Consider the following 18,247-nt stretch of genomic DNA (forward strand, 5'->3'; position numbering starts at 1 on the left):
TATCAAGTTGCCTGTAATTAGAAAATCAGGGTTGTTTGGGGGAAAAAACGCAGCTTCTGGAGGCTATGGAATCACAGTTTTAGCCCTGAAAGTATATGAAAGAACACTTCTTTATATCTATGATTAGTCATATAAAGGGAACAAAAACTGCACTGTGGGGTTTGAGAAAGAAAAGTTCAATGAAAAACAAAATAAGGCCCCATGATGCCCATTTCGGGGTATACCAAAGAATATCAAACTATGATAAAAAATACATATTTTTGAGTTTCATGGTAGAATTTTAATTTAATAAATGGCATTATGGCTTATCTCCCAAGGATAAACTATGCACTTACTCGTATGTTTCCAGATTCATGAACTCAGATATTTCTCCATTTCCTACTGATAATTCCCTTCTTGTCTCCGAGTTATCCTCCCAAAAACATACAGGTTCATAGGTGCATAACAGACCAACAATTACTTGGGCCTTTATATATTCAGATTCTGCTTCCCACAGGAGTGCACTGGTAGTCTGTAGTATAACAAGTGAATTTTCACCAAGCCTTACTGTCCCTAATTTCTACATTTTATCATCTGTACCATTGACACTGCAGCAAAGACCACTCAAGCACCATCAACCTAACGGCATTAGAAAAACTCAACGTGCCATTCCAGCCCAGAACAGAAAATGTCCAGTTATTTCTCTGTCCTTTCCCAATACTAGTCATTACCACCAACCCCATCTCCTTCTCTGGTTCAAGCTATTGCTGTTATATGTGGTAAGATAGAACTGCATCTCAAGCTTCTGTACCAATAGCATTAAGAGACCACACTGTCACATCTGCAATACAGAATGGTTACTTACCAGCTATTCAGCTTCTTATATGTTAGGAAGACTCCCTATTTCAATAAATGGGGTCATCTTCGAAAAACCAGAAAACAATGTAACTTTGTCAAAACAAAAAACAAAAGTTGTATTTTGGTCCAAAGCACCTGCAACCCAGTTCCAGCAGTAAAATCAAGTCACTTACTGTTGGACTATCGAGGAAGAACTAAGCATCTAATAACAGTTCTCCTTCCACCAGTGACTACTGTGTAATTAAATCCTAGCAGAGAAAATAAAATCAGCCATTCCAGAGCTCTAACGAGCTACCTCATTCACTCCAAACTCCACTGACCTTGGGGATGACCCCAGGTGCAAATCAGAATACCTGCAGAAAGCAGGCAATGCTGTCAAGATGAAAAAGTACCTTCAAATATGAGCATAAAGATAAGAGGAAAATGCTGCAAAAATAAAGTGAAAAGTGAAATCACAGTTAAAGAAACAAAAATAGAAAAGTAAATAAAAGTGCTGATGCAATGGTAACAGATTAGTGCACAGATCACAAAATTTATCACATGGGCACAAATTGTGCTGCACAATAAAATTCTGGCATTTAACTATCTTGTAATTCCCATAGACTGCCTCTATTCTGATATGCATTTATCCAACTATACAGGCATCAGCCTGCAGCAAAAGGAATTGAATGAAAGAACATTTTCAATAAAAAAATTAATAAACGTTTGCATATTTCAGTACATGACAGCCTTCTTATTTTCAAACAAGCATTTTACTTACCACTTCTTCTGCACACTTGAGTTTATCTGGTTTAAGGCAGCAGTTTGCAAAACCAGCTTCAATTTGGTTAATGGCATTACCCTGCCTGCGGAGATGACTCATTCCTGTTAGTGGCAAACTATCTTGTCCATATGTAGGCCGCTTACTACCATAAAGACAAATATTCTCGATGTTGTTTGCACTTGGATGGCCAGGTGGGAAATCCAATTCAGGAGGCACTGATCCACAGCCAGAAAATCCCACACATTCACTGTTTGGTATGAAACCACGTGGTGCAATATACGAGACCCCAGTATGACGTGGCCGATTTGTCTGCTTTGGTTTATCTTTACCTGACCATCAAGGAAGAAAGGCAAATCTGTTTTAACCACAGAACTGTAAAATTCTGCTGAAATCTTGAGTCACTTGTCATTTTATCACCTTGTGGTTGAAAATTCAACAATACAGAAAGTAAAGGCATAAAGAATACTGAAAACAAAATAAACGTATACAACAAAGGAATAAGACATTCAATCTACTTTATCAATTTTTACTTCCTACACTAAATATACTGACTTTGACAGCCAGTAAGTGTTTTAAATTTCTTTGGCTAAAACATTTCAAACCTCTTACCTGAAATACTACTGCTTTTCACAGCCTATATCTGTATGTGCATTTACGTATTTGTTAGTTTGATAATCTGCCTAGCAACAGCTTCAAATACTCTTATTTTCATTTTTTTAAATAAATGGCTGTCGCTCAAGCTACTGAATTTTAAAGTTTTGTCTGTTCTATTTTAATATGTTTTGCTGTGTTGTTGTTATTACTTGCCGCCTTTCCTTTTTGGTCTTGAAAACTGGATCCACAACATACACTTAACAAGCAAAAACAATGAAACAGGCAGTTCTTCAACATCATACTGAAAGGCCAAGACCAAGTAAATTGATCTTGGTGACATTATGGGCAGAACTTCAGAGAATCTTGAGTTTCAATGTGAGGTGGTCAGACATGAATCACACCTGCACAAACTACACAGACCACTGCTGACAGCTTCACTACCAGCAATGGCCACACAGCCTGCCACATCCCTCGGTTGGCAGTCACAAGATCATATGTGAGGATATTCAGATGCCAAGTAGTACTCTACAACAGACAATCTGATGCATGTGGAAAACTACTGAAACAGTCAAGCTTAACTTGTCAAGTGAAGGTTGTGTGTGCTATGAGATAGGAGGGAAAAAGGCAGGAAGGGAAACAGAACGGACAAAAGAACAGGGAAAAGGCTGTCAGAAGACTTCATGTTAATCGAAGAAACAGTCACGAAACAGAGAACAAGAAGGAAGTTAAAGTGGAAAGAGAGGAAGAGAACAGCAACAGGTGAGGAAAGGAGTATAGAGCCACATGTTAAGTAACAGGTGAGGAAAGGAGTATAGAGCCACACATGTTAACACCCTTGAGCCAACAACACATGGAGAGCTGGAAAGAAGTGAACAGAAAAGGGTGTTCAGCAAGACAGAATGGATAAAAGGCAAAAGAACAGAAAGTCAAGTCTTGTAAATAACCCCATTTCCATCACTCCTGTGCTTTAAGTACAGCACTGCAAAGGAAGCAATCAGACAATGAACAGAAATGGAATGGTGCAACTACATGGAATGTACCAGAAAAATGTGAAGAACATGGACGGGAAAGCCAATATACAAACGGGGATTTGGTGAATGAAGACTTGGCAAGGAGAGAGTAGATACCAGGTTTCAGTGAAAGCAGTCTCAGGAATTTATCTTAGTTAGACAAGGGAGATGTCCAAGGCAGCCTCCAAGGGGCTGACATGAACACACACTGTGCTACTTTTAGGTATCAATGATATTCAGAAGAGACAGCTGATGCAGTAAGAAACAGAGGAAGACAGTACAGAGATGGTAAAGTAGGGGACAGTCAAAGGTAACATTCCAAAAATACCACAGACTGGCTGCATCACTAAAGAGAGGAGAAGGCCTTGGGACCAGTAATGTGACGGGGAAGGCTGGTAGATAGACTTGATTTATGCCAGGGACAGGTTCCATCTCAGCCTAGCATGGGAGATGGTGGACAAAGCTGAGCTGTAACAGTATAGCTCAGTGACTGCTTATTTAAACAAGATGGACTGGAAAAGATAAGCCACAGAAACAAAAGGGGCAAGTACTCAAGCAGTAGATAGAAAGTAGAAAGGAAAATGAACACAAACATAGCAGAGGAACAAACAAACGCTGACTCACAGCATGCATGGGTGTTATTATTATGCAATCTAAACAGTCTAAATAGACAGAATTGGAATAATCAGTGTGCAGTAAAGAAAGTTGAGCATTGTTGCTATAACAAGTGACAAGAGAGTTGGGACGTTAAGCTGGCTTGGTATAGGTTGTTGACAAATGACAGAAATGGGAGGGATCGTGGTGGGTTAGTGAGCCACATAAAAGTGTCAGTTGTGAGGTCATAGTGAAGGATGAATACTGTGCCATGAAGAGGGAGGAGGTGTAGAACTGGACAGAGTCAGGACTTACAGCAACTATCCTGACAGTTAATGTAAAGGAAGGGGAGACTGCTGGTGGACTGATATGGTATATTATCCCCAGACAAGTCAAGCAAGATGCATCAGAGACTAGGGGCAGAATAAAGGAAGCAAACAGAATGAACAGGTTAAACTCGAGAGGAAATCCAGATCTGCCAGTTGCAGAATGGAATATTCCAAGCTCCAGGGTAAAGAACAACTTGATTTAGGTCTCAAACAGAAAATACAGCTAGATTGTGCAAGACTATACCAGAAAGGATGGAATTCCAAATGTTATCTTAATGAATACAGACAGGACTATGGATCAAGGTAAAGGTACTGTTACTCAACAATGATCACATCACTTTGTGGTAACAAGACAAAAACAATGACACTAAGTGGTTTTAGTATACTGGATTATGGTGAATTAAGAGATGGAGTCAAAACGGAACAAGTGGACTGAAGACAAGCTGGTTATGAATGGAATACTCTGTGCTATTAGCAAGGGTCTAAGGATAATGAAGAAAAATAGAAGGTCACTGTGGCTGCAAATGAATATGAGCCTATCAAGTATAGCAACTATTAGTTCTTACAAAAAACAGAAAGAAAGGGGGATACAGAAGACACACAGTACAAGGAAAAATACAGAAGGACAACAAAGGAACAAAATGAATGGTGTTAGCAGGAGGAGTCTGGAAGGGAAAAAGTGAATAACTATCCTTCCATTGATTGGGCAACTTACACAAGCACAAACGCAATTGCTCTAGTGTTCCCGGATTTTGTTAATTCAAATGCCCTGGAACAGTTGGTCTGCAACCCCACAAGGGACTCAAATGTCCTAGGCCTAGTGCTCACCAACATGGGGGGTTAACTGCACTACCCCCTGCATGGTGCCCTCCTAGGTAAGGTCAGACCATAAATCAGTCTCATCTGAAGTAAAGATTAGACCTGACACCCCCACAGGAGCAAAAAAAAAAAAAACTGAAAAATGTCTCTAATGCAAACTATAGCCTACTAAGCAATGGTATAAAAAGTTTCAAAGCCCCTGCTAACACAGTCAACAATGACTACTATGCAGAAGAGTAAACAAATGCCTTATACAGCCATTTAAACAAATGTATTGACTCAGCTGTATCTGACAGGACTAAAACCAGGTCCTTCCAAAATAACAAGCAACCTCGGTGGACTGCAAGTATAAATATGTTATACAACAAACAAAAGAAACTGATATCTAAGAACAAGAGGGAACTTATTCAAAAGAAGAAGAATATCCTCCACAGCTTGAACAAGCAAATCAGATATCATGTAAAGTCCTCTAAGGCTAATTATGAGACTAAATTACCATCCCTAGCTAAAGACAACCATGAGCCGTTCTTTAGCTACATCCAAAATCTAAAAGGAAATGCCCAGTGGTGTGCCAAACTTGTACTGGACGGTACCATTCACACTGAACCTGAGGAAATTCCCAACCTGCTAGCCAACAGATTTGGCAATAACTTCACCCCCCTATCCCCAACAGACATGCCCCAAAGGATTCCTGACACCAGTCTTATACCAAGTATATTCAAAGAACAGGTCATACAAGCACTTTCCAAGGCCAAAGACATGGTCTCTGTGGGACCAGATAACATCCCAGCTTGCTTACTAAACAATTTAAAGCAAGACCTAGCAGAACCATGTGGCACTCTCTTGAACCACAGCCTCCGCGCTGGCTTTGTTCCTGCAATGGGACGAGTCACTCACTCCAGGTATCTCAACCTAGTCTGTGAGATTAACAAAACATGTTGGAGAGACAGATATATCTCCCAGAGACTGTCACTGCTGTGGATATACCCCTCAACTGTCCCAAATTAGTTGGAAAATCATGAATTCTAACTCAAAATCCAAGGGTGCCACAAAATTCCAACTGGCCCCTTTAAATTACGATTTTTGTTATTAATCAGACAATTGCAAAGATAGACAGTTGTTGGAGGAATTTGAACTTTGATCCCTTGAGTCTTGATGTCACTAGAGCTGCAACGATGGAGTTAAAACAGGAAATGCCAAAAACAAAAGTACACAGCTCTAAATATCACTGAAATTAGTATTCCCCAATTTAAACTGAAAATGGCAGTGGCAACGGCATCGACCAACCACATTGCAGCAATTTCCTGTTACACCTTGAGCAGGTTAATGCACGGACTACCTACTGAATGAGAATTCACTTGGTCTGCTGATAAACCATTGTTCTACAATTGCAGAAATGGGTTCCTTGTTTGCTCAGCTGAATTTCAAACAGTGTTCTCCTGTGATGTGAGGAACATCATTAATTCTGCTCAGGAGTGCACTGACAGCTTTGTTGCCATTGGTCATTGGTCACTGTTCTCCAAAGCAGTCTGTTCCAGAATAAAAACTAATCTTCCACTGTTGGGACTCAGACGTAGGGACTGCATCTATCAGTGTGCTGGACTGCTAAAGGTAGATTCCATTTTATCTCTTTACTGAGGAAGAGGCACATGGTAGGAGACTAATTTCTTTTTTAATGTGCTGCAAGTTATAGGTTTACGTGAACTCAGAATGTGAAAAAAAATGCAAACTGTAGAGCACTTTCTAACAATTTACTAACAAATTCAAATATGAAGTTGGTAACATAGCATATCTATATAAAGAGAGAGGAAGAGAATGAGAGAGAGAGATGTAGATATATAAATTTAATTTTATGAGTTACTATGATTCAATATTATTTTCCATAGATAATAGTTAAATGTTTAACAAGTTATGTGTGACAAACTCTTTCAATATGCGACAGTGTGGAAAGTGTACTTTAGTTCTGAAGACTGAAAGTAACATTTCCCACCTTAAGGTACATCTGAGAGATATGTAGACTTGGTGCTTAAATGAAACAATCCAAATTACAAGAAAATAGTTCATATTTTATGTTTGGTCCACTTGTATAATGACAACATTACTAACAAATATTGAGCTTTTATTTAATTTCTTAAATGCAGTTTAAAGTTTTATTTTTTTTCTGCCTACATTGTGTAATCTGCTTAGTAATTTCCTGCCCGATACATTTTATTTTATTTGAACATAGCCCGTTAATTAAATAGTGGTACTGTTTTTCTGCGGTGGTGGTGCTGCGGTAGCGTTGCCGCCTCACAGTTGGACGTTGCCCGTTCGATTCTCAGTTAGAGCGCCTTCTGTGTGACGACATGCATGAATGGGCGTTTCGTTGAAGGTTGTGCGTTAGACCCGGCAAGCCAGCACGTAACAAAAAAATCTACCGCCAATCATTACCGTTCCGGAGTTCCGCTGTGGCGACCCCTAACAGGGAAAAGCCGAAAGATACAAACAAACTGTTTTTCTGCCAAGTGAAAAGAAAAAGAATGACTACAAACTGTACATTATCCAATCTTGAAATTTTATTTTATGAGTGCTGAATGACTGTGTAGGTATGCCATTCTGCACAGTAGCACTTCATATTTCAACACCATTGTGTGAGCTACTCATTGCAATGCTCTCAGTCTTTGAAGAGGCACAAGTATCTTATTTATCGTGCTTTCTTTTGTTTCAACTGCCCAGTTGGTTGAGACAAATATTCAGGATGCATCCGAGATTTCCACATTGATGACTCATTCTCTGGCAACTGAGATCATATTCTGACAGTTACAGAGCAGAACACGATGCGTTTAATGGCCAGTGAGTGCTGGATGAAAATGTGTTTCTGAATGTGTGTGTGTGTGTGTGTGTGTGTGTGTGTGTGTGTGTGTGTGTGTGTGTGTGTGTGTGTGTGTGTGATATGAAGATGAAAAGGCAAAAACCCTGGCTTTGTAGGGAGCCAAATATATAAAGAAACAAAAAGAGGTGTGTGTGTTTCAGAAATAGGTTACAACTCCAGTTGTGCTAACTTTGCATCTAACTACCTAATGTTATCCATGCGTTTTCTGATTATTTACATGGCTTCATGGAAGAGCAAAGAAGTTTAAACTGGGATTCTAGCATATGTAAGTGACAGTGATTAAGTCTTTAAAATGCCCGCTGACAAAATATATTTCATAGAGGTGATTGGTCATTTCAAACATTCCTCTCTTTCCAAATGTAACAATAAATTATGCCCAATCTATTTGACACTGTTTATAATAAGAGAGGGCTAGCAGTCATTTGGCTATTACCTTGCACTTTGTTCTGTAACATCACTTTATTATTTTCCATTGTTATTGTGTTTCGCAGCATGCTGTGTACCAGTCCATAACTCACAATGACTACAACTAATAAATCTGAAGAAGGCTGAAGCTTCCTGACTGTATTTTAAAGTCGCCTCCTCAGCTAATCTGTGTCAGTCATGGGGGTGGGGCTGATGAGGGACATTTCCATTCGGAGAGCAGTGTCACCTTAAATGCATGTACAAAAGGTGCGTCTTAAAGATCTGCCATTGATTTGTTATTCCTGTTTAGGGCTGATGGCAAGAATTCATGTAAGGTAAGCTGTGCTGAAAGGGAAATGGATTTAGGTGATTGTCTCTGTATCTCTGCCTTTTATTAACAAGATAAAACAAAATGCCTGTGTTAGTGGTGCCACTGGAACTGCCAAGGTGCCTACTAAATAATCCATGCCATTTATACTGGTTGGAGAAAGAACATGGGGTGGACTTATGAGTGTTCCTCAGCTCTACTGAACCTACGCTGGACAAGTATCCCTTGTTCCGCCAGCTCAAATACAATTATAGGACAAACTGCATGACCTGTCGTGCATTTGCAATACCAGTAACTGACACTGATTGTCCTATCTGCCAGGTATATTAAACTTTTACAACAGACATGTCAGGCTCCAGTAGGAAAGACTTTTATGTGAAACGCATACTGAGTTAAGATGGAAATTATTTAATCATCCAGCACAGAGTTCAGCTGAAGGTTGTCAGGACAGTTGTAAAAACTGGGGACCATGTCACACCATACCTCTCAAACACTCAGAGCAAGAAATTTGGACAAAGCCAAAATAATGGTGGGAGAAAGGCTCAAAAATAGGGACATATTTTAAATATTGCTCCTGTAAACTCAGATAGTTGCAAAAATAGCAGGTTTTGCTTTATTATGTATTTTCTGAGGGATATGAAGTCTGAAATTCAAATGTCTGTCATTATTTATTATTTAGTGAATTCAAGCTTCATGTTGGTATCCCACAATTCCACCACAGTGAGCAGGGTTACAGGCTTATGTATGCAAATTTTATGTTAACCAGCATCCAGATATTTGGCCAGCTGTACCTACTTTTCACAGGTCTTTGTCCAGATTTTTGATGTTTCCACATTGAGAAGTTTGCCTCTAGAATAAGCTCCCACTTCACATGAAGCTGAGCTTCTTGATGACCCTAAAGTGCAACCTTGACAACTGGATGACTGTAAATTCACCCCAGGGTGGCACCCATGTCCCTCATGGACAGGGTTAGTTGGTGCTGATCATAGGGTGTATATCAGAAGTTTGAATGCTGATAAGTTTGAATGCCAAAACCTCGAACTTGGAAGTCCGAAGACTGAAAATAACAAAACAGGGGAACATTGAATTCTTTCCCAGGGAAAGAATTTGGTGGGCCGTTTCTGCGGCTTTGCCATTTCCTCCACTGTGGTGCAATCTCAGAGTTGGTATATTTAAGTAGGGGGGTGTGGGGGGCAAAGTCCCCCACATTAGAAATAGTTTGTAGTATTCGTGTGTATCACGTTTTGTACTGGAACAGTGATTTTTTTCAACAGCGACTTTTTTTCCCTGGGAAAAAAAAATTGCTGTTCTCAGTCTTTGGAGTATTTGGTTTTCGAAGTTTTGGGTTCGATGTTTTCACATTCGAAGTTTTGACACCGTTTATGTGATATAGACCCCTGATCATAGAATCACTATAACAACAACCCTTTAACTATGGTCAATTAGGTTACGCAGGTTTTTACATGGTTAGGCTTGTAAAAGCAGTAGTGCCATTAGCCTAGTAGACCTCCTATGAACCTAAAACAGGAAGAAAAACAGGATGGACGTGCCTGGCTAAGGTGAGCAAAACATGAAGATCATAGATAACAGAGGAAAAGAATACACACTGCATGAATACTTTGCCTCAAGTTGCCATAAAGGAAAAGGGGAAAGTGCGGTATTGGTATGGAGGTATGGCATTGTTGTGGCAGCAATGACCAGGTTCTAGAACAGAGGAGAGGACAGAAAAGTAGGGAGGGAATTTGACAATATAAAGAATGATAAAACAAAGATACCATACAGTTCTCCCAGGGTCCTTAGAAACTTAGAAATCTAGACAGTGTGCAGCCTGATCCTTTGACACAGATAATGATAACTGGCCAGTGAAGAAGAGTCTGATAATTACAGTAATGTAAGAGTGGTATGCTTTAATAAGGGGAAAGCAAAATAAATCAGGGGATCTCAAAGCCTGTTAACAGCAACAGGTGGGGAAAATCATAGAGAAAGAGAATCCTGAGAGGAAGGCTGGTTGTTTTCCTACAGGACAATCTGCAGGACAACAGAGGACATTGGTTCATGGCCAGAAGAAACTGTAAGCTGAACTGTGTCTACTTTTATGACTGTTACAATGGGCATGTTGGTGAAGGGAACAGTGTGGATGAGGAAGTGGTGGGTAGGTATGGTGTTAAACAAAGGAATGCAGAAGGTTAGATGGTAGTGGATTTTGTGAAAAGGATGGGCATGGCTGTGGTGAATATGTATTTTAACAAGAGGGAGGAGCATAGGGTGACATACAAGAGTGGAGAAAGATGCACACAGGTGGAGTATATCTTATGTAGGAGGGCCAGTTCGAAGGAGATTGGAAAGTGTAAAGTGGTGACCGGAGAAAGTGTAGTTAGGCAGCATAGGATGGTGGTTTGTAGGATGGCGTTGGTGATCAAGAAGAGGAGGAGGAGTGTGAGGGCAGCACCAAGGATCAAATGGTGGAAATTGAAAAAGGGTAATTGTGAGGTGGAGTTCAGGGATGAGTTAAGACAGGCACTGGGTGACAGTGAAGAGTTACCAAATAGCTGGGTAACTACAGCAGAGCTAGTATGGGAGACGGCTAAAAAGGTGCTTGGTATCACATCGGGACAGAGGAAGGATGACAAGGAGACATGGTGGTGGAATGAGGAAGTACAGAAGAGTATACAGGCAAAGAGGTTGGCAAAGAAGAAGTGGGATTGTCAGAGAGATGAAGAAAGTAGACAGGAGTATAAGGAGATGAGGTGCATGGCAAAGAGAGAGGTGACGAAGGCTAAGGATAAGTCATATGAAGAGTTGTATGAAAGGCTGGACACTAAGGAGGGAGAAAAGGACCTGTACCGATTGGCTAGACAGAGGGACCGAGCTATGAAAGATGTGCAGCAGGTAAAGGTGATAAAGGATAATGAGGGAAACATACTCACACGTGAGGACAGTGTGTTGAGGAGATGGAAAGAGTACTTTGAGGGGTTGATGAATGAAAAGAATGAGAGGGAGAGAAGGTTGGATGATGTAGGGATAGTGAATCATGAAGTACAATGGATTAGCAAGGAGGAGTAAGGATAGCTATGAAGAGAATGAAGAATGGAAAGGCTGTTGGCCCAGATGACATACCTGTGGAAGCATGGAGGTGTTTAGGTGAAATGGCAGTGGAGTTTTTAACCAGATTGTTTAATGAAATCTTAGAAAGTGAGAGGATGCCTGAGGAATGGAGAAAAAGTGTTTTGGTACCTATCTTTAAGAATAAGGGTGATGTGCAGAGCTGCAGTAACTACAGAAGGATTAAATTGATCAGTCACAGCATGAAGTTATGGGAAAGAGTAGTGGAAGCTAGGTTAATAAGGGACGTGATGGTTAGTGAACAGCAGTATGGTTTCATGTCTGGAAAGAGCACTACAGATGCGATGTTTGCTCTGAGAGTGTTGATGGAGAAGTACAGAGAATGTCAGAAGGAGTTGCATTGTGTTTTTGTAGACTTAGAGAAAGCATATGACAGGGTGCCTAGAGAGGAGTTGTGGTATTGTATGAGGAAGTCAGGAGTGTCAGAGAAGTATGTAAGAGTGGTACAGGATATGTACGAGGGTAGTGTGACAGCAGTGAGGTCTGCAGTAGGAGTGACGGATGCGTTTAAGGTGGAGGTGGGGTTACATCAAGTATCAGCTCTGAGCCCTTTCTTATTTGCAATGGCGATGGACAGGTTGACAGACGAGATCAGACAGGAGTCCCCATGGACTATGATGTTTGCAGATGACATTGTGATCTGTAGTGAGAGTAGGGAACAGGTGGAGGAGACCCTGGAGAGAAGAGGAATGAAGGTCAGCAGGACTAAGACAGAATATATGTGTGTGAATGAGAGGGAGGATAGAGGAATGGTGAGGATCCAAGGAGTAGAGGTGGCGAAGATGGATGAGTTTAAATACTTGGGGTCAATAGTTCAGAGTAACGGTGAGTGTGGAAGAGAGGTGAAGAAGAGTGTACAGGCAGGATGGAGTGGGTGGAGAAGAGTGTCAGGAGTGATTTGTGACAGACGAGTACCTGTAAGAGTGAAAGGGAAGGTCTACAAGACGATAGTTAGACCAGCTATGTTATATGGGTTGGAGACAGTGGCACTGACAAAAAGGCAGTAGTTTGAGCTGGATGTGGCAGAGTTAAAGATGTTAAGATTTGCACTGAGTGTGACGAGGGTGGACAGGATTAGGAATAAGTATATTAGAGGGTCAGCCCAGGTTGGAAGGTTTGGAGACAAAGCCAGACAGGCAAGATTACGTTGGTTTGGACATGTGCTGAGGAGGGATGCAGAGTATATTGGGAAAAAGATGCTAAGGATGAAGCTGCCAGGTAACAGGAAAAGAGGAAGGCCTAAGATAAGGTTTATGGATGTGGTGAGAGAGGACATGAAGGTGGTTGGTGTGACAGAGCAAGATGCAGAGGACAGGAAGAAATGGAAACAGGTGATCCACTGTGGCGACCCCTAACGAGAACAGCCGAAAGAAGATAATGATGATGATGATGATGACTGAAGAACTAAGCAAATATAGTGTGCCTGCACTTCAGCAAGGCCATTGGCTTGTCCTGCACATGTAGCTGCTAGACAGGGAATGTAGTAGGTCAAAAGCAGCAGAGCCAGACTGACGCATTTCATAAAGGACGGACACAAAGGGACGTAGTAAATTAATAACAAAGAAAGTAAAAGAAGTCAGTCCCGAGTCCAGCACTCTTCAGTGTGTTTGTTTCAAACATATCTTACAGAACAGAAAACATGATCAGCCTCATTCAATGACAACACAAGCCACAGAAGTGGACAATAGGGAGAAAGAATCTGTGGTTGACCAAGTAGGTAGAAATGCAGCAGATGAGGTTCAGTCCAGGAAAATATAAAGTATTCCACATGGTCAGATGTGAATTATCATCTGAGAAAAGCATAAATGACTGTAGCTGGGCAGTAAAAGGACCTGGGGTGTTGCTCACTCCTGGACTGGATCATGAGGAATAGATTTTATTTAATTATTTATTTGACATTTAATTACGGGGGAAGTCCGACTGGGTGAATAACCCATTTGCCCTGGGAGAAAAGCTCCAATACAAAGTAGCAGAAAAAGAAATTTTAACTATTTCACAATACATCACAAGATTATGACAAATTAAGACAGTTAAAATACAGAGAAATCAAAAGAAATACACCTATATTTTGCATGATAATTATGACTGCGCAAAAACATACATAAAGTTATACATAGAGTCAAAAAATATATACATACAGTTATGCAGGAAAAAGTGTGTCAGAGCAAAAGCATACATGATGCTTTGCAGAGAGATTTAACAATTATAATTACAAACATAACCTTATACATAGGAAGACTGAATGAGCATGGTGGAAGAATGCTTAGTAAGGGGTGGCAGTGTTAAAGATATTATAGATATAGATATCAGAAGACAACAGATGGGAGCTTTTGAGAAAGGATAAAAGGATAAGGTAGGTAAAGGGTGACAGAGCAGAGGGAGGTAGAGAAGTTAAGATGTTAGTAATGAGGGATCTGGAAGGAAGAGGGAACATGAAAGGAGTTTAGAAGGTAGCTGTTTATCAGGCAAGGACAAAGGAGAAAAAGAGGCAGGTGGCAAGTAAGTAGGCAGTGTACTAGTAGAGCTGGGATAGAGTAATGGGGTATGAGTCATCTTTATTTAGAACATGGACAGATACAAGGACTAAAAAGGAAGTCTTAATTTACATTTTAAATTTTTGAGATTTTAGGCAGTTTTGATATCTAAGAGTAGATTGAATGAGAGGCCAGCAACAACAAGCAGAATGCGACAGGGTATTCTTACAGACATAAACTCCAAAACAAAGATTCAATGTTTAACTTCTATTGTGTCCTGGTCAGACTACATCTTGAACAGAATAAAAATTTACAGCAATTAACTATTCCCTGAATGTGTGAGAGCACCTCTTAATGCAGAAGGCTGTAGGCCCATCTAATGGACTACCACAGTAAGTACCAGAAAGAGAATCGATGAAGTCATTCAAAAGAGCACGGTGCAAGCTGAGAAAGGATGACAATGATGAGGGGGGCAAATGGCACAAAAAATTAAAATGCAAATTAGACCAGTTAGCTACCTATTTATAGTACCAACAGCTGTAATGTACTGCAATTATGGACCTGCACATTAAAAAATACACATTTCCATGTAGGGGAAATACCCACAAGTTTTACTAATTCTCCTATTCCTTCCTAAGCAGTAATATAGTTTTAAGATAAAGACTTTTTCTTTTCTACGTAGGTCACCGTAAGTAGCAAGGTTGTAGAACCATAGACTTTTGTGATGGTCAGTGTACACTAAAGTGAGATAACATTATTGTTTTTTCTGAGGTATAGCATCGCAAGCTTTTGTACAATTTTCTTTGATCACCACAGGAATTCAGGCTGTGAGTGACCTTAGAATATAGAAATTAATTTGGAAGACAAGACTTCCAAACACATGAGTTAATTTTAGCATAACTGATGTCCGAGGATCACTGGTTTTCTTGAAACAGCTGTTAGAATCTGAAATTTTTGGCTTGTATGCTTACATTGTTTTCTTCTTTTCCCTTTTCACTTTAAATTTAAAGATTTTTTTCTTGGAATTTAAACGTTTTTAGGTAAGAGAAGATAGCAAACTTACTTGTTTTTATGAGAGTTTGAATTGCAGTTCCTTGCAGACTGCAGGAGGAACTGGAAACTAGCTTTATTTACTTTATTTACATTAACAAGGACAACTAGTTCAATGTTTTCTTGCGACAGCTTCCTCAACACAATGATATGTGGAGTTATCTCAAGTTTTGTATACTTACATTTTTTTTCTTGTTTTGTTTTCTTACTGCACTGCTGTTTTATGATAAAAGTTGTTTTCTAGAAGAATAACAGCTCTAGGGCAGAAAAAAACTGTATGATTCTTTGTGGCTTACGGTACTAACTGCTTGTGAATTGTAGATGGGTCTGAAAACTCTTCTTTTTATTTAAAGAGAGGAATACCAGGGCAGACTTTTGTGTGAACAGTAAACAGGGAATGTGTCTGTTTTTTTCCTTCTTACTGTGCTTTGTTATCTCCTTGCTTGCTTTTGTTTTACTACAGTGGGTCTCTTTGTATCCTTTTTGTCCCCATGATGTTCATAATCAAACCGCCCCTCAATTAGACACTATACTGTTTGAGGGAGACCATCAACTAGGCAGGAATTAAGGTGCTTTCTTTTCACCATCATCCCAGCAACTGGGACCACTGGTGGTTAAGTGAGAAACTGCATCACCATAAGGGCTGTCTATGCCCCTTAGTCAATATAAGCAAGTTCCCCCCACATGCCCAAAGAAACTGCCATCACCAGCTTGGGTGGCCATGCTCTCATCTTCTTATCATAGTATGTCCACATAAGGGGCATCTACTCTCCAGCCAATGTGCCATCAGAGAATCAACACAAGCTTTGTGGAAACCAGCACCTCTTCCCCCCACCCCAACCCCAGAATGGGCATGGCATCAGCAACTTAAGTCTGTAGTCAGTGCTTTTTCTCTCTATGTCACAGGCTACTGCATCATTACTAAAATTTAAATTATTTTCTTAGTATTATAACGGTTAGGTTAATGCAGAAAGTAAACATTGCTTTTATTTTTGTGAGGCCTAGTAGATTAATTGCTTGGGAACTGTGATAAGTTAAACTACTTTTGTTCTTGCTTTACTTCTGTTTTATTAACTTTAATTTTATTTAAAAATGTTTTCTCATAGTTTTAAAAGTCCTACATCGAGAGGAAAACCTTGTGGTTCAGTTTTAATTCAGAGGTAGCCCTAATACTGTGTCCATGGTGCTCTAACATGAAGACATGTAGTATTACATAGGAGTGGCTACCCGAAGCCCTGCTGTATGCTAACAAGGCAGTCTAGAGTAGAGGCATTTACTAATTAGCCATATGCCCCCCCCCCCCCGGAACCACCTTCTGGAAGGCATCTATGCATTGAGGAATTTCCTGTACCACATCATAATAGTGAGCAAAGCCAAAAGGTCATGCCCACCTATTCACATTTAAACTAGTACAAGAATTGGTGGGGGGGGGCACAATAGCACCTAAACCAGTGCAGGAGTCAGGGGACCACTAGCATTACTATACTTATACTTTAATGGCACCAAAACCAGTATGGGATTGGGGGTGGGGGACCACTAGCTATTAGGGATACTACACTTGTGCCTTAACACTTAACCTTAAACAGAGATTAGCAGATGCACTAGACACCAGGGATAGCACATTTGTGCTTTAACAGTACTTAAACTAATACTGGGATCATGGTGTGGGAAGAACCACTAGACACCAGGGTGTACTCTAAACTCTTGTGCCTTAATAGCACTTAAATTAGTATGGGGATCAGGGAAACATCTCAGGGATAGGCATGGGGACAGTGGTGTGTGTGTGTGTGTGTGTGTGTGTGTGTGTGTGTGTGTGTGTGTGTGTGTGTGTGTGTGTGTGTGTGTGTGTTTGAATGTGTACTTCTGTGTGTGGGAGAGTGACTGGGGGAACAATGCCTATATCTACACAATGTGGCCACAGCAGTTAACTACCACAGCTTGCAGATCAGCATGCCATGGTAATAACATTGATTCAGAAATATGCAAAGTAGCCAATAATAAGTATTTCTTTATTGCAGCTAACCCGTTTTTGAATCATAAAATACTAAATCATGGAAACACGGCCTTTGTATGACCTTTTAATGTATCTTTGGGCCTGTCTTTTTTATTTTAAGGCAACAAAGAGAAACAGTTGTAGGTTGTCTTGAGACACCTACAGACTGCTGTGTGAGTATATCTGATGTTCCAACCTCACTCTCCTGCTCCTGTTGCATTCTTAAACTCAGTGGTTTCTGAGTTGTCTTCCTGTTATGTAAATAAACTCTAAATTTCCATCTACTAGTGACTACAAGATCACATTGTGAATGACCCCCTCCCCTTAGAATAAACTTCAATTACCCTTCTAAGTCATATCTTCAAAACGTCTAGTTGTACACTCCGATATCTACAGCATTAACCATGTTTTGTCTTGCTTTTAAAATTTATACTTTGTAAGAGTACCTATACACTAGCTTCAAACATATAAAACACAGCACACAGTTTGTTTAAAAAGAAAACATTCCAAAACTTGCCAATTTTCTCATCATCTTGCAAAGGAAGACACAGTTATAGCTAGCAGTACACATTTTCTGGCTTATAATTTTATAGAATAAGGTGCTTATTTTGTATAAGGTATGGAAGCACTTTAGTTAACTATAAAATACCTTACAGACAGGGATAATCTCAGGCAGTGTTAAGAACTTTCTCAAGCTCACAGAAAATACATCCCTTAATGAAAAAAAAGAAAGAAAGAAATATCTTTGTGAGGTTTAAGTATATCCAGAACATTGAGGCTATACTCTTCGTAGCAGCCACACCATGTGGCTATGCACGTGCAGCTATCACTACGTATGCAGAATTTCTGAAGAATATTCCCCACAAAAGACTCCTCCTTAGTTTAAGCACTAAGCTCTATAAAACCACGACTTCCCACATGGACTACATTACACAGATATCCCAATGATCACATATAACAATGATCACATATACCCAGTCACTGTAACATAACTGGCTATAAGCAAATTTAAATGAGAAACAAGGTTTGAAATGTGTCTTGTCTTTTGAATATTTT

General features: G+C 40.0%; 1 protein-coding gene across 1 annotated transcript in view; it reads right to left on the reverse strand.

The window, feature by feature from the left end:
- ECM1 (extracellular matrix protein 1) overlaps positions 1 to 18,247 on the reverse strand; it is a 399,719-nt gene that overhangs the window by 199,614 nt on the left and 181,858 nt on the right. Inside the window, exon 3 of the mRNA XM_044079910.1 lies at positions 1,598 to 1,929. Within this exon, the coding sequence (XP_043935845.1) occupies positions 1,598 to 1,929 (332 nt within the window). The remainder of the gene's footprint in view (positions 1 to 1,597; positions 1,930 to 18,247) is intronic.

The sequence above is a fragment of the Protopterus annectens genome, chromosome 8.part0 (assembly GCF_019279795.1).
Source record: "Protopterus annectens isolate FY-2018-M chromosome 8.part0, PAN1.0, whole genome shotgun sequence".
NCBI lineage: Eukaryota > Metazoa > Chordata > Ceratodontiformes > Protopteridae > Protopterus > Protopterus annectens.